Source organism: Carcharodon carcharias, chromosome 30, assembly GCF_017639515.1.
Source record: "Carcharodon carcharias isolate sCarCar2 chromosome 30, sCarCar2.pri, whole genome shotgun sequence".
In the NCBI taxonomy this organism is placed as follows: Eukaryota; Metazoa; Chordata; class Chondrichthyes; order Lamniformes; family Lamnidae; genus Carcharodon; species Carcharodon carcharias.
Window position 1 is genome coordinate 9,025,663 of NC_054496.1, and position 26,101 is coordinate 9,051,763.

A 26,101-nucleotide genomic window follows, 5' to 3' on the forward strand; every position below is an offset into this window, starting at 1 on the left:
TGGTCAGCGAGCACAGGCATGGTGGGTGAACGGAACTTGGTGCGCATTAGGATACAGACAGCAGAGTTTTGGATGAGCTCAAGTTCACAGAGGTTGGAAGATGGGATGGAGTCAACATTAGAATAGTTGGATTTAGAGGTAACAAAGGCACGGTTGAGGTATAGGTATTACTATGGTAACACTGTACAGAGAGAAATGCATGCTGTACCATTTCCTTATCCTGCTAGAAGAGAGATTTATTTCAAGGGCTTTCTGAGCCATACAGTCCCATTCCCAGATGGGGAACAAACATACTGTTGAAGGAATCTATGGAGCTAAGCGGTCCCTCAAAGCCCCTGAGGTAAAAACACAACCTCTCCCTTAAGCTCCAGTTGAATGAAGGAGGCCACTTCTGCTGAAGTGTCTTATGACTAGGAAAGTTTTACTAATGTCATCAAATCATTCCTCATGTTTGAGGAGTTTCACGAGGGATATTGCTCTGTCCCCTTTTGGAGGGAAGGGCAGCTGTTGAACTTTTTTGAAAGAAAACAATCCTCTTTATCTCCTTCCATCTGACCTTGTGGTTTGCAGTCTCCTTTAGTGTAGCTGAGTGCGCTCAGCAATCTTCCTGCTATAGTGCCCTCCTCTACTTCCTTTTCTACAGACGTATCATAACGTCACCTTTAGAAAAACACATACACACAAAAGAAAGTCGAGCACGTATTGCTGAGTTGAGTTCAGCGGGGACTGAGCGACACGTGACAGGTTCCTTTCAGCCAGAGGATCACCAGATACGATCAACGGAGTTGGCTTTCCTTGCCCAGTTGCTTAGCGATGAATGTGGAGGAGAATTCAGCCTCAGCTGCGGCAGATTCTCCTGAGAAACAGACGGGGGACAACCCGTTGAAGGCTTACAAGTGGTTCACAGGGTCCAAGTTGAATGCTAGGAAGGATGAAGAGGAAGAGCAGGAGGCAGCTTCAGAGAGGGAGGCCCCAGAGGAAGGGGACTTGAAGGAGGCTGTTGGAGGCGCTGAGACTGCTCTGCAGGGCACTCAAGGGGAAAGTTCCCCAAAGATCAAGGGGAACAACTGCACAGCTGACAGGGAAAGTGCCAACCAGAGTCATCCAACCCATGGTGATGGTCAAGCTGTGCGGGGCAAAAGGGACAATCTGTCCAAGAAATTGAGCTACCAGCGCACTCAATCTGAACCAGCCCAATCCACAAAAGTCCCTGGAACTCTGAGAAAGGTGAAGTCAGACTCGGCTGAGAGGATCCGGAGATTACTAACTACATTTTCTAATCGACTGTCCGGAAAACGTTCTTTCCAGGAGCCAGCATCGGACCATTCCCAGCAAGGTACATCTCTATGTCATACATGTGGACAGCCTCATGTTGGTGCTGAACCTTTTGTTTTGTTTTGGGAATTTCCGCTCAGTGCTGATGCATTCAGGGTGCTGGGTGTTGACATAATGGGGGTGAATTTCCTTGGTGAGGGAGGGGGTGCTTTCTCCCAACCCATTGGTGTATTTTCGGAGGAAGGTTGGCGTAAGGCAATCCGGAGGATAGCTGAGGAAACTCCCAGTTAACAGATCCCATCTTTTTATACAACACGGACAGCGTTGTATTTTTACAGTAAAAATTAGAGTCTGGATTTTAAAAATTCATTCCCCACCCTACAACTGCATTTTTGAACTAGGAGGTGGAATCAGAACCAAGGATGCTGGAAATGCTCAGTAGGTCAGGCAGCATCTGTGGAGAGAGAAACAGAGTTAACGTTTCAGGCCGATGACCTTTCATCAGAGTTCCTAAAGTGCTATAAAAGCAAAACACTGCAGATGCTGGAAATCTGAAATGGAAACAGAAAATGCTGGAAAAACTCAGCAGGACTGGCAGCCTCTGCGGAGAGGGAAACAGAGTTAACGTTTTGAGTCTGAATGACTCTTTTTCAGAGTTCTGAAGAAAAGTCATATGGACTGGAAACATTAACTCTGTCTTTCTCTCCACAGGTGCTTCCAGACCTGCTGAGGTTTCCAAGCATTTTCTGTTTCCATAACCTAAAATGTTAACTCCGTTTCACTCCACAGATGTTGCCTGACCTGCTGAGGTTTTCCAGCATTTTTTGTTCTTATCTCAGATTCCTAGTATCCTCAGTACTTTGCTTTTGTACTTGGAGGTCTAAAATTGCTAAGGGTTATCAGGGGAACCATCACTTCCCTTGAAAGTCTAAGAAATAACTTTCATTACTATGGTGCTTTTGTGTCCTGCTCTAAAGTGCTTTACAGCCACTTTTGAGGTGTAGTCACTGTTGTCTTGTGGGAAACACTTCAACCAATTTGCGCACAGCAAGCTCCCACAAACAGCAATGAGGTAATGGCCAGATAATCTGCTTTTTTTGTGGGTATTGGTTGAAGCATGAACTTTGGTCATAACATTGGGGATAACCCACGCGGCCCCCCACCCCCCCTCCCCAACTTCTCTTCTTCAAAATAATGCCATGGCTTCTTTTACTTCCACCAGTTTAAAGTCTCATCAGAAGGACAGTGCCTCAGACAGAGCAGCACTCTCTCGGTATTTAGGGCACCAATAAAGTTGAATAAAACAGGAGGGCAGATGAGGTAAATTGAGGGCTGATGGTTAGCTGGCACCTAGTTTAGTTTTAGAAGGAGGGAAAACTAGTGGAGGTGAAGGGTTCCGCAGTTTGAAGGTATGGGAAGGAATTGGTTAGGGTGAAAATGCAACAAGTCTTGTTTTTTTTTCTGTGAGACTAGACAACCAGGAAGTTCAGTGGGAACTCCGCGGTGGGTAACTCACCTCCTGACTGCCCAAAGCCTGTGCACCATCTACCAGGCACAAGTCAGGAATGCGATGGAATACTGTCTATTTGACAGCTCCAATAACACTCAAGAAGCTCAACAGCATCCAGCTTGATTGCCGCTCCATCCACCACCCTAAACATTCACTCCCTCTACCACCGACGCACTGTAGCAGCAGCGCGTGTACCATCTACAAGATGCACTGCGGCAACTCGCCAAGGCTCCTTGAACAGCACTGTCCAAACCACGACCTCTATCAATTAGATTGACAAGGGCAACGGACACATGGGAACACCACCACCTGGGAGTCCCCTTTAAGCCACTCACCATCCTGACTTGGAAATATATCGGACGTTCCTTCACTGTCGCTGGGTCAAAATCCTGGTACTCCCTCCCTGACAGCGCTGTGGGTGTATCTACAGCACATGGACTGCAGCGGTTCAAGAAGGCGGCTCACCCACCACCTGCTCAAGGGACAATTAGGGGTGGGCAATAAATGCTGGGCCAGCCAGCAATACCCACATCCCATGAACAAGTAAATAAAATATAAGCTGGAGATGTGTGGAAGACAGCACAATTGGAGCTGAGTAAGAGATACACCTTGAGAAAAGCAATGGCTTTAGTAAAGAAGGAGTAAAATATGGAGGCAAGAAAGATTGCAACAGAGAGGGATATGGAACTGTGTAGCTAGAGGTGCGAGGTGAGAGTGAGCCACCCTTGGATTTTCATACCAAAGCTGAAGTTCCTGAACTTTGGTCCCTTCACCTGAGAGACTGTTAGTGCTCAGGAGACAATTGAAGCGTTCAAAACTAAGATCAATAGAGTTTGGTTTTGGTGATCAAGAGATAAGGATGAAAGGTGTGACAATGGAGTTAAGAAAAAATCACAGAGATAAAAACAAAAAAAACTGCGGATGCTGGAAATCCAAAACAAAAACAGAATTGCCTGGAAAAACTCAGCAGGTCTGGCAGCATCGGCAGAGAAGAAAAGAGTTGACGTTTCGAGTCCTCATGACCCTTCAACAGAACTAGCTCTGTTGAAGGGTCATGAGGACTCGAAACGGCAACTCTTTTCTTCTCCGCCGATGCTGCCAGACCTGCTGAGTTTTTCCAGGTAATTCTGTTTTTGTTTAAGAAAAAATCAACCTGTTCTAATTGAATGGTGGAGCAGACTCGAGGAGCTGAATGTCCTCAATGCCTTTAAAGGAACAACCAAGATCTTCCTAGGTGGTGAAAAATTGAGATTAACTGTTATACCTCAACTGTCACACCATGAGAGATCAGCTAATTCAGCACAACCTTGGGGGTTGTAATGGAACATGTTTCAGTGCCAGGCAGAATGTGCTGATGTTTTCATTTATTATCATTGACCTTTAGAATCTACTCATTTAGCAATGAGTTGGATTAAGAAAAGAGACATAGCCAAGAAAGTTCACATACTGTGAAGGAGAGTCAGGTACAGCTTTGGAGCAGGTCAAACTAACCAGAGGGAGATGGTGGTTAGCAGGGGAAGGGGGTGAGAATGAGAATGGAAAATAATCTGAAAATGAGACAAAGCTTGGGGTTGCTCAAATACTTCTGGGGAGAAGTAATATTCTGCTCTGTGAATGAAACATTTCTCCAGAAATCTCCTGTTGAAAACACCTTACTGTGTTTGAAAATTGAATCTCTTGTCTCCACTCAGTCTGTGTTATGTGAATAGCAGATGGATAAGTTCAATTAAACTTAACTGGTCTGAAATGTGATGGGACAGCTGGTGATTTATCTGCCTGCATTCTGCACATGACACCTCATAACATCTTCTGTACAGGAGAGTATCAGTTACTCTCCACCACCCACTGCCTTGTTGGACTCACTGTCTGCTGTGTCAAGAACTGTACATGTTCGGTCCCAAGATCCACTTCTAACAGTTCTTCCCATATAATCCCTGCACCACATTTCATTTGATATCCTTTCCACTCACTGTGTCATGAAACCTCCCAGTGCTTTGTCAGGTCTGTCCTAATAAAAAAGAAAGATTTGCATTTATATAGCACCTTTCATGGCCTCAGCATATCTCAAAGCGCTTATAGCCAAAGAAGCACTTTTGAAGTATAATCACTGTTGTAAGAAATGCATGTCAATTTGCACACGGCAAGTTCCCACAAACAGCCATGTAATAGTGACCAAATAATGTGTTTTTGTGATTAAGGGATGACTGTTGGCCAGGACACTGGGGATATCTCTCCTGCTTTTCTTTGACTAGTGCAATGGGTGCTTTTACATCCACTTACGATCAGGTCTCAGTTTAATGTCTCGTCTGAAAGGTGGAGCCTCTGACAGTGCAGCACTCCCTCTGGGAGTGTCATTGTGAATAATGTGCTTGAGTCTCTGAAGTGGGACTTGAACTCATAACTCTGTCCTTTGTTGAGGCAGCTCCAGAGTGGCTAAGGCAACAGGCACCCATGTATTTTAAGTCAAGTGCAGTGGACACTGATTGAGGCACCACAAGTAGTAAATTTCATTATTCCTTCCTCCAGAGTGACAAACTCATCGACTCTATGATGCCAAACTATTTCATTCAACCGAAATGCTTTCCCACACTCCCAGGCAGCTTATATGAGAAAGCTGATGGATGGTCCTACTCTCACCTCCAACCACTACCCCCTCTTTCCATCACAACTATTACTATCCTTCTCATTCAGTACCACCACTGTCATCAACAACTTTACTAAGTTTTATTCTACACACTCTTCCTCATTGGCCCTTCCTTGATATGCTTAATATCAGGCTCATTACATCATCAATGAGCGCCATTGAGGCTAATTTTGACTTTTTGGTGGTAGCGTATTGGATCAGACTCCTGATGACTTTAATTGCAGCAAAATTCAGGGAGATGCCCAGAAGATTCGAAATTAGTCACTATGAGCTGCAACCCAAAGTCAAAACTGCCCCTATTCTTTCCAGGAATCTCAATACTGGGGAATGACTCACTTTTCTAATCCCTCTTTAGCCACAAGCTAATTGTTTGTGAAACCTGCTCTTAAAATATTACTTCTTGATATTTTGATCCTGTCTCCTGCTGTTTTCAACCTTGGCACTCTCTACGCAATGAACTTTGGTCCCTTGCCAATCTTTCTCAAAGCCTTCTATGATCCCTCTGTCTGTGAATGGCACTGCCATTCAAAGGGAGGGTGAATTGCCAGGTGTTGGTACGGCCACATACAAGCCCCAGCTGTCTGTCACTGCCCAGAGAGCTTGTTCTGTCTGCCGACTGACCTCGTATATGGCCAGTGCCCTCCTTCTGCATGATTCCAAATCTAGAACTCCCTCTCCCAAAAAAAGCTGGGGAAAGGGGACAATTGAAAATCTCAAAGCTGAGATGGATTTTTTGTTGTGTGGCATTAAGGGGCATTGGCTTAACCAGAGTGATGTCGAGTGATACATCTGCCCACAACACAAGTTGTACATCCCAAGGCTGGTCCAAAAAGGGCAGAATCATGGCAGAGCTGGGGTCAGGCTTAAATTCCAGATATTCCCCAGAAAGTTCACTTGCATCTTTCCCAATCCCAGGGACTTACTGGGCTGTATTTATTTCTATTTGAGGTGTTTCTTAGAGCAGAAACTCGCCCTCAGCGTAATGTCATTAAAAGCAGGTATTTTACAGAAGACTGGGGGCCTTTGTGGTGCAGTGGGTAGCATCCCTGACTCTGAGCTAGAAGCCCTGGGTTCAAGTCCCACCCCAGGACTTGATGGCCAAAAAAGACATGTTCAAATCATGGCTAAACAGGTTGAGCATGAACTTGCAAACCCTTCCCACACTTGTCAAGATGGTAAAAGTGGGAGGGATTCCTCATCAGCCATGTGATAGAAAGAAGGTTTATCCATAGCTCCAGACTACAACATGCATGTAAAAGTGTATGTTGCCACAGCAAACTTGGACTCCTTGAGTGATCTGTAACCCACCACCATTTCACAGAAGGTAACACTCACTTAAAATCAGTACAACATACATCAGCTTGCTTGTCAAATGGTTTACTATCTACAAAGCCAACATACATTAAGCCTATGTTTACAGTTAAATGAAAAGATGTTGGTCTCTGAATTCTGAGAAGCTATTAATATTTCATTGCAGATAAAAGTAGTTTCCATTCCTCTCTGTAAGTATGGCTGAGCCAATATGATGAATGAAACTAGTTTTTAATCATACTCTTAATAATTTTAAAAAAAATGTTTTTTTTCCCACCCATTTCTAATATTTTTAAATTTATTTCCATCCATTGTTTTATCTCCACCTTTTAGCCTATTTCGATCCCTTGCCCCCCACCCCACCCCCACTAGGGCTATCTGTACCTTGCTCGTCCTGCTTTCTACCCTTAATGTCACCATGAGCACATTCCTTAGCTAATATCACCACCGTCAACACCCCTTTGTCCTTTTGTCTATGACATCTTTAGCAATCTCTTCTTTGCCTCCACCTATCACTGGCCCTCTATCCAGCTCTACCTGTCCCACCCCCCCCCTTAAACCAGCTTATATTACACCTCTATTCTATTTTGCTTTAGTTCTGATGAAGAATCATACAGACTCGAAACGTTAACTGTCTTCCTCTCCGCAGATGCTGCCAGACCTGCTGAGTTTTTCCAGCTGTTTTTGTTTTTGTTTTAATCACACTCAACTGGTTCCCAGGCCTGGTTGAGAGAGAGATATATATGAGCTCGCAGAGGAAGATGTTTTCTTAGGCATGAATGTTACTGAGCCAAGGTCAGCAGGTGGAGTTTAAGATACAGGCCAGTAATGATTTCATTGAATGGCAGAACAGACTTGAGGGGCTGAATGGCCTCCTCCTGACCCTGTGTATTATTACCATCCATCACCATGAGTAATATTTAATGCTAATGTTGAGGGATTCTTTAAGAAAACAAATCAAGGATCCTTCGCAATTACATCAGGAACATAGGGAGTAGGAGCAGGAGTAGGCCATACAGCCCTTTGAGCCTGCTCCAACCTTCAGTAAAGTCAAGGCTAATCTTCTACCTCAGCTCCTGCCCAATTGCCATATTCCTTGATTTGCCTTACTGTCCAAAAATCTATCTATCTCACTTTTGAATATACTCAATGACTGAATCTCCACAGCTCCCTGAGTTAGAGAATTACAGAGGTTCGCTACCTCCTGAGTGAAGAAATTCCTCCCCACCTCAGTTCTAAATGGCCGACCTTTTATCCTGAGACTGTGGTGGCCTCGTTCTAGACCCTGCAGCCAGGGAAAACAGCCTCTCTCAGCATCTACCCTGTCAAACCCCCTAAGAACTTTGATTGTTTCATCATGATAATTGGCTTCTAAATATATTTTTAACACAACATCTGTGCCTACGACGTGAGACAAGAGCTGTCTGGTTTCACTGTACACTGTTAACACTTAGCCACAAAGCTACGCCGAACATACCGCTTGTCAATGCTGACATTTGGCTAATGAAAATACAAATATTTGCGCTTTATTAGGGAGGAGCTTGAGTTACATGAAGACTATTTAACACAACCAATGAAGGCTCCAGTGACATGAAACCACCACATTTTTGTGGTTACAAAAATGAAATGAAGTCGACTTGTTAAATTTGAGTTAGCTGGCGTTCTTTTTCGAGTCTTTCTGTACTTTTAAGTGCCCACTTTGCCATGCTATTCATGTTTGAGCTACAGGAAAATTCAATCCTGATTTTGAATTAAAGCTAGGTTTTTTTTCACCCTGTAGCTGCGCATGGCCAAGATACAGAACAATGATCAGGGAGCTGGAGTTAAGAGTAAACTCTTACTCGCTCCGCCCTGTCAAATGGTCACACTTCCTGTGTGAGCGTAGACTGTGACCACTTGATCAAAGCGTGATTCTGACTCTCAATAGGAGGTATAACCAGATATCTGACTTTCCAACAATTTGCATTTATATAGCGCCTTTACTGTGGCAAATCATCCCAAGGCGCTTCACAGGAGCATTGTCAGATGGGCTGAACTGTATCAACAGATATTAGGACTGGTCAAAGGAGGCTTTAAGGAGCATCTTTAAGGTTGGTGGTGGGGGTGGGCAGAGAGCTAGAGAGGCAAAAAAAGGTTTATGTAGGCAAATCCAGAATTTGCAGGGTCTAGCTAGCTAAAGCTAAGTCCACCAATGGTGGAGCATTTAAAATATAGGAGTCCCTTAAGGCCAGGATTGAAGGAATTAAGAACATTCAGATTGCTGGATGAGTTTCTTGTAAGAAACAGTAAACTTCATTTACAGACTCCAGAGAAGGCTACATGCTTGTTCCAAGACCAAGGCTAGAAAGCTCCGCCCCTAAGATTCCCATCTCAAGGGCTGATTGGTCTATACAGTCATGTGATCCCCATAACAGTAAGAAATGGTTTAACTTACAATCACTACATTTCCCCCCATTTAATTTTGTTTTACGCCCCTATGTACAAAAAACATCTTAACCCATATTATACACAGTTCATGCCATTATAACTTTAATCTTTGAGGAGGTTTTCAGATTGGGGTACAGCAGCGCAATTCAACAACTGGAGGTTCTTCCATTGGATTGACTTGCACAGGAACTGCAGCATCGGGGACAATGGCAGTTCAGAACTATTTACTTCAACAGAGACATCTGGTATGTCTATTCTTTGTCGATCTGGCACCTCATGGCTCGAAGTTTCGACTTTGATTTCAGGTGGATTAACTGCTTCTTGGAGTGTTTCTTGACTCCTGAGACGATCCACATGTTTCTTAATAATCCTGTTTTCTGCTTCTACCTGATAAGATAAAGCTCCTGTTTCAGAGACAATTGTACCAGGGACCTATCTCAGCCCAGTTGCAAAATTTCATACCAAAACTGTCTCTCCCCCAGTAAACTCTCGACCTTTACTGTCAATATCATGATTCACTTTCTGACTACCCTGGTTTCTCTCCGCCTTCCCCTATAAATTAGTGATACAAGGCTCAATCTTGTATGAAGTCGGCACTTCATTAACAGTTCTGAAGGTGTTAAACCAGTGGAGTTGTGTGATAGCTGAACAGGAATCTTGAAATTTGCGTTTCTAATGTTCCCTCTGTTAGTTTCTTCATGCCATTTTTAAAGGTTTGTACTCTTTCTGCTAACTCATTGGACGAGGGATGTCACGGTGCTGTTCTGAACCTTTGGAATTCAGTGCTGGTGAAATCAGTACCAGTCTCTGACACAATAACTTAAGGCAACCCTAACTGTGTGAAAAAGTTTTTTCTCACCTCGCATTTGTTTCTTTTGCAAAACACTTTAAAGCTGTGCCCTCTGGTTCTCAATCTGTTTACGAGCAGGAACAGTTTCTCCCTATCTACTCTGTCCAGGCCCCTCATGATTTTGAAAACTTCTATCAAGTCTCCTCTTAGCCTTCTCCTCTCCAAGGAAAACAATCCAAACTTCTCCAATCTATCCTCATAACTGAACTATCTCATCCCTGGAACCATTCTCGTAAACCACTTCTGCACTCTCTCTAATGCATTCGCATCCTTCCTATAGTGTGGCGCCCAGGACTGTACACAATAATCCAGCTGAAGTCTAACCAGTGTCTTATATAAGTTCATCAAAACCTCCCTACTCTTGTACTGTATGCCTCTATTAATGAAGCATAGAATACTGTGTGCTTTAGAAACAGCTCTCTCTACCTGTCCTGCCACCTTTAGTGACATATATACATATGCACCCAGGTCTCTCTGCTCCTGCACACCCTTCAGAATAGTATCCTTTATTTTATACTGTCTCTCCATGTTCTTTGTGCCAAAGTGTATCACCTCACACTTCTCCACATTGAACTTCATCTGTCGCCTATCTGCCCACCCCACCAATGTGTTAATGTCCTTCTGAAGTTCTACACTGACCTCCTCACAGTTTACAATTCTCCCAAGTTTTGTGGCGTCCGCAAACTTTGAAATTGTCCCCTGCATACCAAGATCTAAATCATTTATATATATCAGGAAAAGCAAGAGTCCCAATACTGACCCCTGGGGAATACAAACCTTCTTCCAGCCTGAAAAATACACTTTAACCATTACTCTCTGTATCCTATCCCTCAGCCAATTTTGTATCCACATTGCAACTGCCCCTTTTATTCCATGACCTATAACCTTCCTCAAAGTCTGTCGTGTGCCATTGTATTGAATGCCTTTTTGAAGTCTATATGCACCACCTCAACGGCCTTGCCCTAATCAACCACCTCTGCTACTTCTTCAAAAAACTCCAGCAAGTTAGTTAGACATGATTTTCATTTAACAAATCCATGCTGACTCTTCCAAATCAATCCACATTTTTCCATATGCCTATTAATTCTATCCCAAGTAATTGTTTATAGAAGTTTCCCCACCACCAAAGTTAAACTGACTGGTCTGTAATTGCAGGGCAGAGCTTTACAACCTTTTTTGAACAAGAGTGTAATGTTTGCAATTCTCCAGTCCTCCGGCACCTCCCCCGAATCCAGGGAACATTGAAATATTATTGCCAGTGCCTCTGCAATTTCCATTCTCTCTTCCTTCAATATTCTTGGATGCATCTCATCCAGTCCCGGTGCCTTATCAACTTTAAGCTTATCCTATACCTCCTCCTTATCAATTTTAAAACCTTCTAGTGATTGAGTTTTCTCCTCTGTCACCTTGCTCTGGGCAGTTTGTACCTCATAGGTAAAGACAGATGCAAAGTATTCATTTAGCTTCTCAGCCTTACCTCTTGCCTCTGTGTGTAAATCCCCTTTTTGCTTCCTAATTGGCCCTGCTCCTCCTTTTACCACCATTTTACTATTGATGTGCTTATAGAATACTTTGGGATTTTCTTTTATGTTAACTGCCAGTCTTTTCTCATAATCCGTCTTTGCTTCTTGTATTTGCTTTTCCATATCCCTTCTGAACCTTCTGTATTCAGCTTGATTCTCAATTGTATTTGCTACCTGACACCTGTTGTAAGCACACTTTTTCTTCATTAACTTAATTCTATCTCCTTTGTCATCCAGGGAGCTCTCCAAACGACATCTTTTCCTTTAAAGTGTAAGGCACAGGCCTTGTCTTAAAAAACTGGGGTGTTGCTTCAGAGTCCACATATATTTTAGCTTGTAGACCTTTGATTTTCCCCAACTCACCTCGAAATACTCTGCTGTACTCTGCATCAGCAACTCTGGAATCCTGTCCTGACCTGAAAAAATTCTGACCAGTTTAGTTTGATTTTCTTTCAACCAATCGCAGCCCAGGAGGTTAGGTCCTCCTCCAGTTACAACAATTACAGGCAGCTGAGCTGTCTGTTTGTCTGTATGATACAGGTACAGAGGTGATGCCTTTCACCTCTATGGCTTCTCCTGCATAGGTTTTTAACTGAGCAGCGGTTTTCTCCAAACTCAATGGCTGGGTACCTTCTCTGAGGTATTTGTAGATGTATTCTCCCACCACTGTGGTCCATGCTCCTGTGTCTGCCTCCATGAGCAGAGGCTTTCCATTTATTTGAAGTGTAACAGTGATTGGTTCAGTTTTCCTGGCCTTCAGATTGTGTAGGGAATAAAAGTCAGGCTCAGTAACTTCTAACTCATCTATATTGTGCACTTCATTTAACTTGACTCACTGTCTGAATGGCTGTCTTGATCTAGTCCTGCACTGTTTAACAACCTGCCCTTTTTTTTGTAAGTACTGGCATCCTGCCTCTTTAAATCTACAGACTTCGGGTGCATGATTTCTCCACATTGGTAACACTTTAACTTCTGGGTTACTGGTGAGCTGCTTTCAGTATTTCTTTTTATTTTTCTAGTGCTAGGGAGTGTGTCCCGCTTTGCAGTAGCCTCCCTGATCTTTGTGCCATGCCCAGCAGCAGGTTCCCACTGTAACTGCAGAGTGATGCCATGTTGCATACTCTGCAGAGCCTGCGAGTCCCTCTCAGTGCTCTCCACCGCTAGTGCTATCTCCAGGGCGCGGTTCAGGCCTTTCGCAACTTCTGTGATCAAGCGGCGCTGAATGGTGTCATCATTTATACCGCAAACCAAACAATCTGGAACCTGTCGTTTGAAGTATCACCGAAGTCACAGTGCTCCGTTAACTGTTTTAACTTTGCGATGTACATTACGATCAACTCACTGGGGGCCCTTACTCGAGAGTTAAACTTGAATCTTTGCATGATCATCGATGGTTTAGGCTGAAAATGTCCTTTCACGAGGTCAACTAACTTGGTGAAGGATCTGGAATTTGGTGCGTTCGGAGCTGTCAGGCTACAGATTAGATTATAGGTTTTGCTCCCTCAGACACTTGGCAGAATTGCTCTCTGTCCCTCTGTTTCTCCTCTGCCGTTATTTCATTAGCTACAAAGTAGAAACCTAATCGCTCAATGTATTGACCCCAGTCCTTAAAGGATGAATCATATGGGTCAATTCTGCCAAAGAAAGGCTTTGCTGCTGAGTAAACTTCCTTTCTTTCTTCCCTTAAAATATCGGAATACCCACAGTCGCGAGGTGGAGGTGCTGTGTTGGTGATATTTATCCTCGTCGCCAGTTGTAATAAACTTTGGAGTGCCGGATGAGTTTCTTGTAAGAAACAGTAAACATCATTTACAGATGCCAGGATGAGGCTACATGCTTGTTCCAAGACCAAGGCTAGAAAGCTCCGCCCCTAAGATTCCCATCCCAAGGGCTGATTGGTCTATACAGTCACATGATCCCCATAACAGTAAGAAATGGTTTAACCTACTATTACTACAGAGGGTAAAATCCAAATATTGAAGATATGTGTACCATCTACAAGGTGCATTGCAGGAACTCACCCAGCCTCCCTAGACAGCACCTTGCAAACCCACAACCTCTACCATCAGAAGGTCAAGGGCAGCAGACACATGGGAACACCACCAACTGGAAGTTCCCCTCCAAGTCACTCACCATCCTGACTTGGAAATATATCGGCCGTTCCTTCACTGTCGCTGGGTCAAAATCCTGGAACTCCCTCCCTAACAGCACTGTGGGTGTACCTACACCACATGGACTGCAGCAGTTCAAGAAGGCAGCTCACCACCACCTTCTCAAGGGCAATGAGAGATGGGCAATAAATGCTGGGCCTAGCCAGCGACCCCCACATCTCATGAATGAATAAAAAGACACAGAAACGTGAAATGAACACAGAAAGTGCCGGGAAAACTCAGCAGGTCTGGCAGCACCTGCGGAGAGAGAAACAGAGTTAACATTTCGAGTCCAGTACGACCTTTAAGAGCCATATTGGGCTCGAAACATTAACTCTGTTTCTCTCTCCACAGGTGCTGCCAGAGCCTGTGGAGTATTTCCAGCGTTTTCTTGCTTTCAGAGGCAGTTAGGCTGGAGGAGGTTACAGATGGGCAGAAGGATGAAGCCAGGGTGTTACTGGCTCACCCAGGGTGGAAATCTCGCCTGACTTTTGTCCCTTCCAGAGAGAGTGAAACCAATTCTTACCCCAGTGGGTGGTGAGAATGTGGAACTCAACATCACAGGGAGAGGTGGAGGTGAATGACGTAGATACATTTGTGGGGAAGTTAGGTGAACGGAGGGAAAAAGGATATGTTGATATGGTGAGACGGAGTGGGAGGAGGATCATGTGAAGTGCCAAGACTAGCATGCACCAGTTGGGCTGAATGGCCTGTTTTTGTACTGTAACTTCTGTGTAATTAATGTTTATATAACCAAACTGACCCAACTGAGTCAACATAATAGCAAGGGTGAGGTCGTCTTAATAAGAAAACTTGTGGGTAGGAATCATTTTTAGCTCAGCACTGTGGAGGCACTGAATACTGTGGATATTTTTCTGTTTAATTGATTCAAAGGACATTGGCATTGCTGGTAATCTGAAATGTATCACCCATCCCTAACTGTCTGAACGAATGGTTTTATATAACTACTCACTCAGGGGGTCAGTTAACAGTCAACCACTGGAGTGGGACGAGAGACACACATAAACCAGGCTGGGTAAGGTCAGCAAAGTTCTTTTGCTAAAAGTCATTACTGAACAAGTTGGGTTTTTGTGACAATCCAACAGTTTAATGGTGACTTTTACTGATTCCAGCTTTTTATTTCCAATGAATTGAATTCAAACTTTCAAGCTGCCATAGTGAGACCAACAAGTTGCTGGATTCTCCACAGGAGTGGGATGGAATACTCTCCACTTGCCTGGAAGAGTGCAGCTCCCACAACACTCAAGAAGCTCAACACCATCCAGGACAAAGCAGCCCGCTTGGTTGACACCACATCCACAAACATTCACTCCTCCACCAGTACTGCACAGTGGCAGCAGAGTGTGTACCATCTACAAGATACACTGTGCCAACTCACCAAGGTTCCTTGGACAGCACCTTCCAAACCCATGACTGCTATTATCTAAAAGGTCAAGGGTATCAGGTAGGTAGGAACACCACCACCTGGAAGTTCCCCTCCAAGCCACTCACCATCCTGACTTGGAAATATATCGGCCGTTCCTTCACTGTCGCTGGGTGAAAATCCTGGAACTCCCTCCCTAACAGCACTGTGGATGTACCTACACCACAAGGACTGTAGCGGCTCAAGAAGGCAGCTCACCCACCACCTTCTCAAGGGCAACTAGGGATGGGCAATAAATGCTGGGGTTGGCCAGCAAAGCCCACATCCCATGTAGAATAAAAAAAAGGCAGTCCCTCTTTGCTTCCACTCCAGGCTGATGGGTTCTGAAATGTCTGCTAAGCCCAATACACAACCTGTAGACCCTGCCACATGCGGGACAGGTGGTCCTTGAAGGGTGGGGTAGGTGGGTAGTTTGGAGTTGTGCGCTTCCTCTGATGCGTCAGCTTCACTTCTGCACTAATTAACGTTGGAATTGCTTGGTGCCTTCCTGAATGAGCCTTCTCCATTTCGGTCAGTCGGCGGGTCAATGTGATCTTTTCAGGCGTGATTTTTATTCTGCTGGATTCCTAGTGCAGTACCATACGTGGGGCATTAACATGGAACAACTCCTGAACTGGGGTTAGATGGTGTCGAGGTACAGATCAACCATGGCCTAATCAGATGGTGGGATAGTTTTGAGGAACTGAATGGCCCCCTCCTGTTCCTCCATTCCTAACGTCAGAAGTGAACAGATTGCAATCTACTGAGGCTGAATGTTTTACAGCACAATAGGCTAACTCTGATTTACCTCTGGTCCCCCCATTACATGTGTTTTCAGCATCTTCAGGCCCAAAGTTGTTGAAAGCGGCTTAAAACTAAATGAATCGCTCAGGGGTCACATGGGCTCTGGTACAGACAGTAAAGAAAGAACTTGTGCCTTTCACAACCTCAGGACGCGCCAAATTGCTTTATGGCCCTTGAGATATTTTTGAAGTGTGATCACTGGGTAATGTAGGAAATGCAGCAGTCAGCAGATGTACAGGAGACAGATCATCTGTTTTAGTGATGTTGGTTGAAGGTTGGAACTTGGCCAGGTTATTGGCAAGAACTCACATGCTCATCTATATAATCGTGCTCTGGAGTCTTCCACTACCAGCTAAGAGGGCAGATGGGGCTTTGGTTTAATGCCTCACCTGCAACAAACATGGGACATCCAGCAGTGCAAAACCCCCTGAGTACTGACCCTCTGACAGTGCAGCACTCCCTCAGTACTGACCCTTTTACAGTGCAGTGCTCCCTCAGTACTGACCCTTTTACAGTGCAGTGCTCCCTCAGTACTGACCCTCTGACAGTGCAGTACTCCCTCAGTACTGACCCTCTGACAGTGCAGCACTTCCCCAGCACTGATCCTCTGACAGTGCAGCACTCCTTCAGTACTGACCCTCTGACAGAGCATCATTCCCCAGTACTGATCCTCTGACAGTGCAGCACTCCATCAGTACTGACCCTCTGACAGTGCAGCATTCCCCAGTACTGACCCTCTGACAGTGCAGCACTTCCCCAGCACTGATCCTCTGACAGTGCAGCACTGCCTCAGTACTGACGCTCCGACAGTACTGCATTCCCTCAGTACTCACTCTCCAACAGTGGCGCACACCCTCAGTACTGACGCTCTGACAGTGCGGCCCTCCCTCAGTACTGACTCTCCGACAGTGCCGCACTCCCTCAGTACTGACGCTCTGACAGTGCGGCACTCCCTCAGTACTGACTCTCCGACAGTGCTGCACTCCCTCACTACTGACTGTCCGACAGTGCAACGCTCTCTCAGTACTGACCCTCTGACAGTGTCGCACTCCCTCTGTACTGCACTGGGAGAATGACATGCTCAGATTGCAGAAGTGGATGCAAACTCTCAACCTTCAGGCTCAGAAGTAGGAGAGCTTGCTGCTCTACCAGGGCTGCCATGCCGACCCATCTTAACGCCTTATCGTCACAGGCAAATCTTTCACAGCACTTGAGAGCTTCTCAGGATAGTTGTTGAGGTTAGTGAGACACTTGCAGAAGTTGCTAGCATGGGACAGGAAATGACTTGCACGCAGCATACCTTTGAACCCCTTCCTGTGTGCACCGCACTCTGGCAGATGAGACTAGAAGGTGTGACTACTGCCCAAACATGGGCTGGTTGCCCAGTGCCCACTGCACTGACATTATCCATTCAGTGACCACACTGGCTGCAGCATCAAGGCTGGAGCCTCGATCAACCCCGGAACAAGACTCAAAACACAATTTTGACAATATTCTGCATGATTAATGTGCAGAGAATTGGAAATTTAGTAATTACATAATCATTGTAATTGAGGACATGAAAATTGTTTTTATCAATTGTTGGAGATGTGTTAAAGGAAACCTCCAGTTTTGATAGTCCAGCCACTTGGGAAGCTTTTTTTAAAAATTCTTTCACAGGATGTGGGCATCACTGGTTGGGCCAATATTTATTGCCCATCCCTAATTGCCCCTCGAGAAGGTGGTGGTGAGCTGCCTTCTTGAACCGCTGCAGTCCATGTGGTGTAGGTACACCCACAGTGCTGTTAGGGAGGGAGTTCCAGGATTTTGACCCAGTGACAGTGAAGGAACGGCCGATATATTTCCAAGTCAGGATGGTGAGTGACTTGGAGGGGAACTTCCAGGGGGCGGTGTTCCCATGTGTCTGCTGCCCTTGTCCTACTGGGTGGCAGAGTTTTGACTGACCCGCTGGTCTTCTCCTGCTCATCAATACGTTATGTTCATAAAGCGCTTCACATCCAATGAGCTACTTTTGAAGGTTAGTCACTGGGGCAATTTTAACCCTACCCACCCAACCGCCTAAAACCATCCTAGGTTCCTTACCTGAGCCAGGTATCAGCCGGCAGGATTGACATGTGAGAAACCTCCAACTCGGCTCACCCACTCACACCCATAGAATTAAAGTTAGAGCCTCTGTTATCACTGAGGCAAACATGACACTTCACATGCACACAGCAAGATGCCACAAATCCCGCAGTAGGATTCTGTTCTTAAGTGGCTTTGGTCTGTAGATAAACGTTGGTTGGACAGGAACATCCCCTTGTGGTTCGAGTGGCTGCTGACCCTCTATTCTAACCTTCCTCGGTGCCCATCTTCCTCGGTGCCCAGAATCAGACACCTCTCTTCACCAGAGACGCTCACTGCCTGGTGTCCGGTTGGCAACCCTGTTGCAGGTGACCCTCCCCCCCACCAGCTACAACTGGCCACACACCACCTACAACTGCCCCTCCCCCCACCGCCTACAACTGCCCCTCCCCCCCACCACCTACAACTGCCCCCACACCACCTGCAAATGCCCCTCCCCACCACCAGCAACAACTGCCCCTCCACCCACCGCCTACAACTGCCTCTCCACCCACGACCTACATCTGCCCCTCCCCCCCACCACCTACAACTGACCCTCCCCCCACCGCCGAAACTGCCCCTACCCCCACCACCTACAACTGCCCCTCCCCACACCACCTACAACTGACCCTCCCCCCACCACCAACAACTGCCCCTCCCCCCACCACCTATAACTGCCCCTCCCCCCACTACCTAAAACTTCCCCTCCCCCCACCACCTACAACTGCCCCTCCCCCCACCATCTACAACTGCTCCTCCCCCCCACCACCAACAACTGCCCCTCACCCCACCACCTACAACTGCCCCTCCCCCCACCATCTACAACTGCTCCTCCTCCCCACCACCAACAACTGCCCCTCCCCCCACCACCTACAACTTCCCCTCCCCCCACCACCTACAACTGCCCCTCCCCCCACCATCTACAACTGCCCCTCCCCCCACCATCTACAACTGCTCCTCCTCCCCACCACCAACAACTGCCCCTCCCCCCACCACCTACAACTTCCCCTCCCCCCACCACCTACAACTGCCCCTCCCCCCACCATCTACAACTGCCCCTCCCCCCACCATCTACAACTGCTCCTCCCCCCCACCACCAACAACTGCCCCTCCCCCCACCACCTACAACTTCCCCTCCCCCCACCACCTACAACTGCCCCTCCCCCCACCACCTACAACTGCACCTCCCCCCACCATCTACAACTGCACCTCCCCCCCACCACCTACAACTGACCCTCCCCCCACCACCAACAACTGCCCCTCCCCCCACCACCTATAACTGCCCCTCCCCCCACCACCTATAACTGCCCCTCCCCCCACCATCTACAACTGCTCCTCCCCCCCACCACCAACAACTGCCCCTCACCCCACCACCTACAACTGCTCCTCCCCCCACCACCAACAACTGCCCCTCCCCCTATCACCTACAACTGTTCCTCCCCTCACCACCAACAACTGCCCCTCCCCCCACTGCCTAAAACTGCTCCTCCCCCCACCGCCTACAACTGCCCCTCCCCAGCCAAAAGATGCCCCTCCCCCACCACCTACAACTGCTCCTCCCCCCACCACCTACAACTGCCCCTCCCCCCACCGCCTACAACTGCCCCTCCCCAGCCAAAAGATGCCCCTCCCCCACCACCTACAACTGCCCCTCCCCCACCACCTACAACTGCTCCTCCCCCCACCACCTACAACTGCCCCTCCCCCCCACTGCCTACAACTGCCCCCCCCACCTACAACTGCTCCTCCCCCCACTGCCTACAACTCCCCCCCCCACTGCCTACAACTGATCCTCCACTGCCTACAACTGTCCCTCCACTGCCTACAACTGCCCCCCATACTGCCTACAACTGCCCCCCCCACTGCCTACAACTGCCCTTCCACTGCCTACAACTGCCCCTCCACTGCCTACAACTGCCCCTCCACTGCCTACCACTGCCCCCCACTGCCTACAACTGCCCTTCCACTGCCTACAACTGCCCCTCCACTGCCTACAACTGCCCCCCCACTGCCTACAACTGCCCCCCCCACTGCCTACAACTGATCCTCCACTGCCTACAACTGCCCCTCCACTGCCTACAACTGCCCCCCATACTGCCTACAACTGCCCCCCCCACTGCCTACAACTGCCCTTCCACTGCCTACAACTGCCCCTCCACTGCCTACAACTGCCCCACCCACTGCCTACAACTGCCCCTCCCACCACTGCCTACGACTGCCCCTCCACTGCCTACAACTGCCCCTCCACTGCCTACAACTGCACCCCAACTGCCTACAACTGATCCTCCACTGCCTACAAATTACCCCCTCACCAATTACAACTGCCCCTACACCGCCAACAACTGCTCCTCCTGCCACCACCTACAACTGCCCCTCCCCCCACCACCTACAACTGCCCCTCCCCCCACCACCTAGAACTGCCCCACCCCCACCCCCTACAACTGCTCCAGCCCCCCACTGCCTACAACTACCCCTCCCCCACCACCTACAACTGCTCCACCCCCCCACCACCTACAACTACCCCTCCCCCACCCCCTACAACTGCTCCTCCCCCCACCACCTACAACTACCCCTCCCCCACCACCTACAACTGCCCCTCCCCCCACCAACTACAACTGCCCCTCCCCCTACCCCCTACAACTGCCCCTACTACCACCGCCTACAACTGCTCCTCTCCCCCACTGCCTACAACTGCCCCTCCCCCCAACTGCCTACAAATGCCCCCACACCACCTACAACTGCCCCTCCCCCACCACCTACAACTGACCCTCCCCCCACCGCCGAAACTGCCCCTACCCCCAACACCTACAACTGCCCCTCCCCACACCACCTACAACTGCCCCTCCCCCCACCACCTATAACTGCCCCTCCCCCCACCACCTACAACTTCCCCTCCCCCCACCACCTACAACTGCCCCTCCCCCCACCATCTACAACTGCCCCTCCCCCCACCATCTACAACTGCTCCTCCCCCCCACCACCAACAACTGCCCCTCCCCCCCCACCACCTACAACTTCCCCTCCCCCCACCATCTACAACTGCTCCTCCCCCCCACCACCTACAACTGACCCTCCCCCCATCACCAACAACTGCCCCTCCCCCCACCACCTATAACTGCCCCTCCCCCCACCACCTATAACTGCCCCTCCCCCCACCATCTACAACTGCTCCTCCCCCCCACCACCAACAACTGCCCCTCCCCCCACCATCTACAACTGCTCCTCCCCCCCACCACCAACAACTGCCCCTCACCCCACCACCTACAACTGCCCCTCCCCCACCACCTACAACTGCCCCTCCACTGCCTACAACATACCCCCCCACCAACTACAACTGGCCCTCCCCCCACCATCTACAACTGCTCCTCCCCCCACCACCTACAACTGCTCCTCCCCCCATCACCTACAACTGCTCTGCCCCCCACCACCTACAACTGCTCCTCCCCCCCACTGCCTACAACTGCCCCTCCCCCCACCACCTACAACTGCTCCTCCCCCCATCACCTACAACTGCTCTGCCCCCCACCACCTACAACTGCCCCTCCACTGCCTACAACTGCCCCACCCACTGCCTACAACTGCCCCCCCCACCACTGCCTACGACTGCCCCTCCACTGCCTACAACTGCCCCACCCACTGCCTACAACTGCCCCTCCCACCACTGCCTACGACTGCCCCTCCACTGCCTACAACTGCCCCTCCACTGCCTACAACTGCACCCCAACTGCCTACAACTGCCCCTCCACTGCCTACAACTGCACCCCAACTGCCTACAACTGATCCTCCACTGCCTACAAATTACCCCCTCACCAATTACAACTGCCCCTACACCGCCAACAACTGCTCCTCCCCCCACCACCTACAACTACCCCTCCCCCACCCCCTACAACTGCTCCAGCCCCCCACTGCCTACAACTACCCCTCCCCCACCACCTACAACTGCTCCACCCCCCCACCACCTACAACTACCCCTCCCCCACCCCTACAACTACCCCTCCCCCACCACCTACAACTGCCCCTCCCCCACCCCCTACAACTGCTCCAGCCCCCCACTGCCTACAACTACCCCTCCCCCACCCCCTACAACTGCTCCAGCCCCCCACTGCCTACAAATACCCTACCCCACCACCTACAACTGCTCCACCCCCCCACCACCTACAACTACCCCTCCCCCACCACCTACAACTGCTCCTCCCCCCACCACCTACAACTACCCCTCCCCCACCACCTACAACTGCTCTGCCCCCCACCACCTACAACTGCCCCTCCCCCCACCAACTACAACTGCCCCTCACTCTACCCCCTACAACTGCCCCTACTCCCACCGCCTACAACTGCCCCTCCCCCCCACTGCCTACAACTGCCCCTCCCCCCCACTGCCTACAACTGCCCCTCCCCCCAACTGCCTACAAATGCCCCCACACCACCTACAACTGCCCCTCCCCCACCACCTACAACTGACCCTCCCCCCACCGCCGAAACTGCCCCTACCCCCACCACCTACAACTGACCCTCCCCACACCACCAACAACTGCCCCTCCCCCCACCCCCTATAACTGCCCCTCCCCCCACCACCTACAACTTCCCCTCCCCCCACCACCTACAACTGCCCCTCCCCCCACCATCTACAACTGCTCCTCCCCCCCACCACCAACAACTGCCCCTCCCCCCACCACCTACAACTGCCCCTCCCCCCACCATCTACAACTGCTCCTCCCCCCCACCACCAACAACTGCCCCTCCCCCCCACCACCTACAACTTCCCCTCCCCCCACCACCTACAACTGCCCCTTCCCCCACCATCTACAACTGCTCCTCCCCCCCACCACCTACAACTGACCCTCCCCCCACCACCAACAACTGCCCCTCCCCCCACCACCTATAACTGCCCCTCCCCCCACCACCTATAACTGCCCCTCCCCCCACCATCTACAACTGCTCCTCCCCCCCACCACCAACAACTGCCCCTCACCCCACCACCTACAACTGCTCCTCCCCCCACCACCAACAACTGCCCCTCCCCCTATCACCTACAACTGTTCCTCCCCCCACGACCTACAACTGCCCCTCTGCACACCACCTACAACTGCCCCACCCCCCACCGCCAACAATTGCCCCTCCACCCACCACCTACAACTAACCCTCCCCCCACCACCTACAACTGCCCCCCACTACCTACAACTGACCCACACCACCTACAACTGCCCCTCCGCCCCACTGCCAACAACTGCCCCTCTCCTAACCGCCAACAACTGCCCCTCTCCCCACCGCCAACAACTGCCCCTCTCCCCACCACCAACAACTGCCACTCCCCCCACACCATCTACAACAGCCACTCCCCCCCAATGCCAAAAACTGCCCCTTCCCCACGGCCTACAACTGAACCTCACCCCACCGCCAACAACTGCCCCTCCGCTCACCATCTACAACTGCACCTCCCCCCACCACTTGCAACCGCCCCTCCCCCCACCACCTACCACTGACCCTCCCCCCACCGCCAACAACTGCCCCTCGCCCACCACATACAACTGCCCTTCCCCCCCACCACCTACAACTGCATCTCCCCCCACCGCCAACAACAGCCCCTCCCCCCACCACCTACAACTGCCCCTCCCCAGCCAAAAATTGCCCCTCCCCCCACCACCCACAACTGCCCCTCCCCCAACACCTACAACTGCCCCTCCCCCCACCACCTACAACTGCTCCGCCCCCCACCACCTACAACTGCCCCTCCCCCACCACCTACAACTGCCCCTACCCCGACCACCTACAACTCTCCTCCCCCCACTATCTACAACTGCCCCACCCCCAACACCTACAACTGCCCCTCCCCACACCACCGACAACTGCCTCTCCCACACCACCTACAACTGCCCCTCACCCCCCCACCGCTTACAACTGCCCCTCCCCCCACCGCCTACAACTGCCCCTCACCCCACTGCCTACAACTGCCCCTCCCCCCACCACCTACAACTGCCCCTTCCCCCACCGCCTACAACTGCCCCTTCCCCCACCGCCCACAACTGCCCCTCCACCGCCAAAAATTGCCAATCCCCCACCACCTACAACTGCCCCTCCACACACCACCTACAACTGCTCCTCCCCCCACCACCTACAACTGCCCCTCCCCCCCACTGCCTACAACTGCCGCCCCACCTACAACTGCTCCTCCCCCCACCGCCTACAACTCCCCCCCCCACTGCCTACAACTGATCCTCCACTGCCTACAACTGTCCCTCCACTGCCTACAACTGCCCCCCATACTGCCTACAACTGCCCCCCCCACTGCCTACAACTGCCCTTCCACTGCCTACAACTGCCCCTCCACTGCCTACAACTGCCCCTCCACTGCCTACCACTGCCCCCCACTGCCTACAACTGCCCTTCCACTGCCTACAACTGCCCCTCCACTGCCTACAACTGCCCCCCCACTGCCTACAACTGCCCCCCCCACTGCCTACAACTGATCCTCCACTGCCTACAACTGCCCCTCCACTGCCTACAACTGCCCCCCATACTGCCTACAACTGCCCCCCCCACTGCCTACAACTGCCCTTCCACTGCCTACAACTGCCCCTCCACTGCCTACAACTGCCCCTCCACTGCCTACCACTGCCCCCCACTGCCTACAACTGCCCTTCCACTGCCTACAACTGCCCCTCCACTGCCTACAACTGCCTCTCCACTGCCTACAACTGCCCCCTCACTGCCTACAACCGATCCTCCACTGCCTACAACTTACCCCCCCACCACCTACAACTGCCCCTCTACTGCCTACAACTTACCCCCCCACCACCTACAACTGCCCCTCCACTGCCTACAACTTACCCCCCCACCACGTACAACTGCCCATCACCCGTCAACAACTAACCCTCCCCCATCACCTACAACTGCCCCTCCCCACACCACCAACAACTGCCCCTCCACTGCCTACAACTGCCCCTCCCCCACCACCTACAACTGCCCCTCCCCCCACCGCCTACAACTGCCCCTCCCCCACCACCTACAACTGCCCCTCCCCCCACCACCTACAACTGCCCCTCCCCCCACCGCCAACAACTGCCCCAAACCCCACTGCCTAAAACTGCTCCTCCCCCCATCACCTACAACTGCCCCTCCCCCACCACCTACAACTGCCCCTCCCCCCACCACCTACAACTGCTCCTCCCCCCACAATCTACAACTGCCCCTCCCCCCCACCACCAACAACTGCCGCTCCCCACTGCCTACAACTGCCCCCCCACTGCATACAACTGCCCCTCCACTGCCTTCAACTGCCCCTCCACTGCCTACAACTTACCCCCCAACCACCTACAACTGCCCATCACCCGTCAACAACTAACCCTCCCCCATCACCTACAACTGCCCCTCCACTGCCTACAACTTACCCCCCAACCACCTACAACTGCCCATCACCCGTCAACAACTAACCCTCCCCCATCACCTACAACTGCCCCTCCCCACACCACCAACAACTGCCCCTCCCCACACCACCTACAACTGCCCCTCCCCCCACCATCTACAACTGCCCCTACACCGCCAACAACTGCCCTCCCCCCACTGCCTAAAATTGCTTCTCCCCCCACCGCCTACAACTGCCCCTCCCCCCACCACATACAACTGCCCCTCCCCCCCACTGCCTACAACTGGCCCTCCCCCCCACCACCTACAACTGCTCCTCCCCCCCACTGCCTACAACTGGCCCTCCCCCCACCATCTACAACTGCTCCTCCCCCCATCACCTACAACTGCTCTGCCCCCCACCACCTACAACTGCCCCTCCACTGCCTACAACTGCCCCTCCACTGCCTACAACTGCCCCACCCACTGCCTACAACTGCCCCTCCCACCACTGCCTACGACTGCCCCTCCACTGCCTACAACTGCCCCTCCACTGCCTACAACTTCACCCCAACTGCCTACAACTGATCCTCCACTGCCTACAAATTACCCCCTCACCAATTACAACTGCCCCTACACCGCCAACAACTGCTCCTCCTGCCACCACCTACAACTGCCCCTCCCCCCACCACCTACAACTGCCCCTCCCCCCACCACCTAGAACTGCCCCACCCCCACCC

The 26,101-nt window shown here is 50.5% G+C and overlaps 1 protein-coding gene across 1 annotated transcript in view; it reads left to right on the forward strand.

Annotated features, from left to right (window-relative positions):
* The first annotated feature begins 795 nt into the window (after window positions 1-795).
* LOC121271409 (ras GTPase-activating protein nGAP-like) overlaps window positions 796-26,101 on the forward strand; it is a 126,978-nt gene continuing 101,672 nt past the window's right edge. The window contains exon 1 of the mRNA XM_041177399.1: window positions 796-1,336. Coding sequence (XP_041033333.1) covers window positions 814-1,336 — 523 coding nt within the window. The 5' untranslated portion in view covers window positions 796-813. The remainder of the gene's footprint in view (window positions 1,337-26,101) is intronic.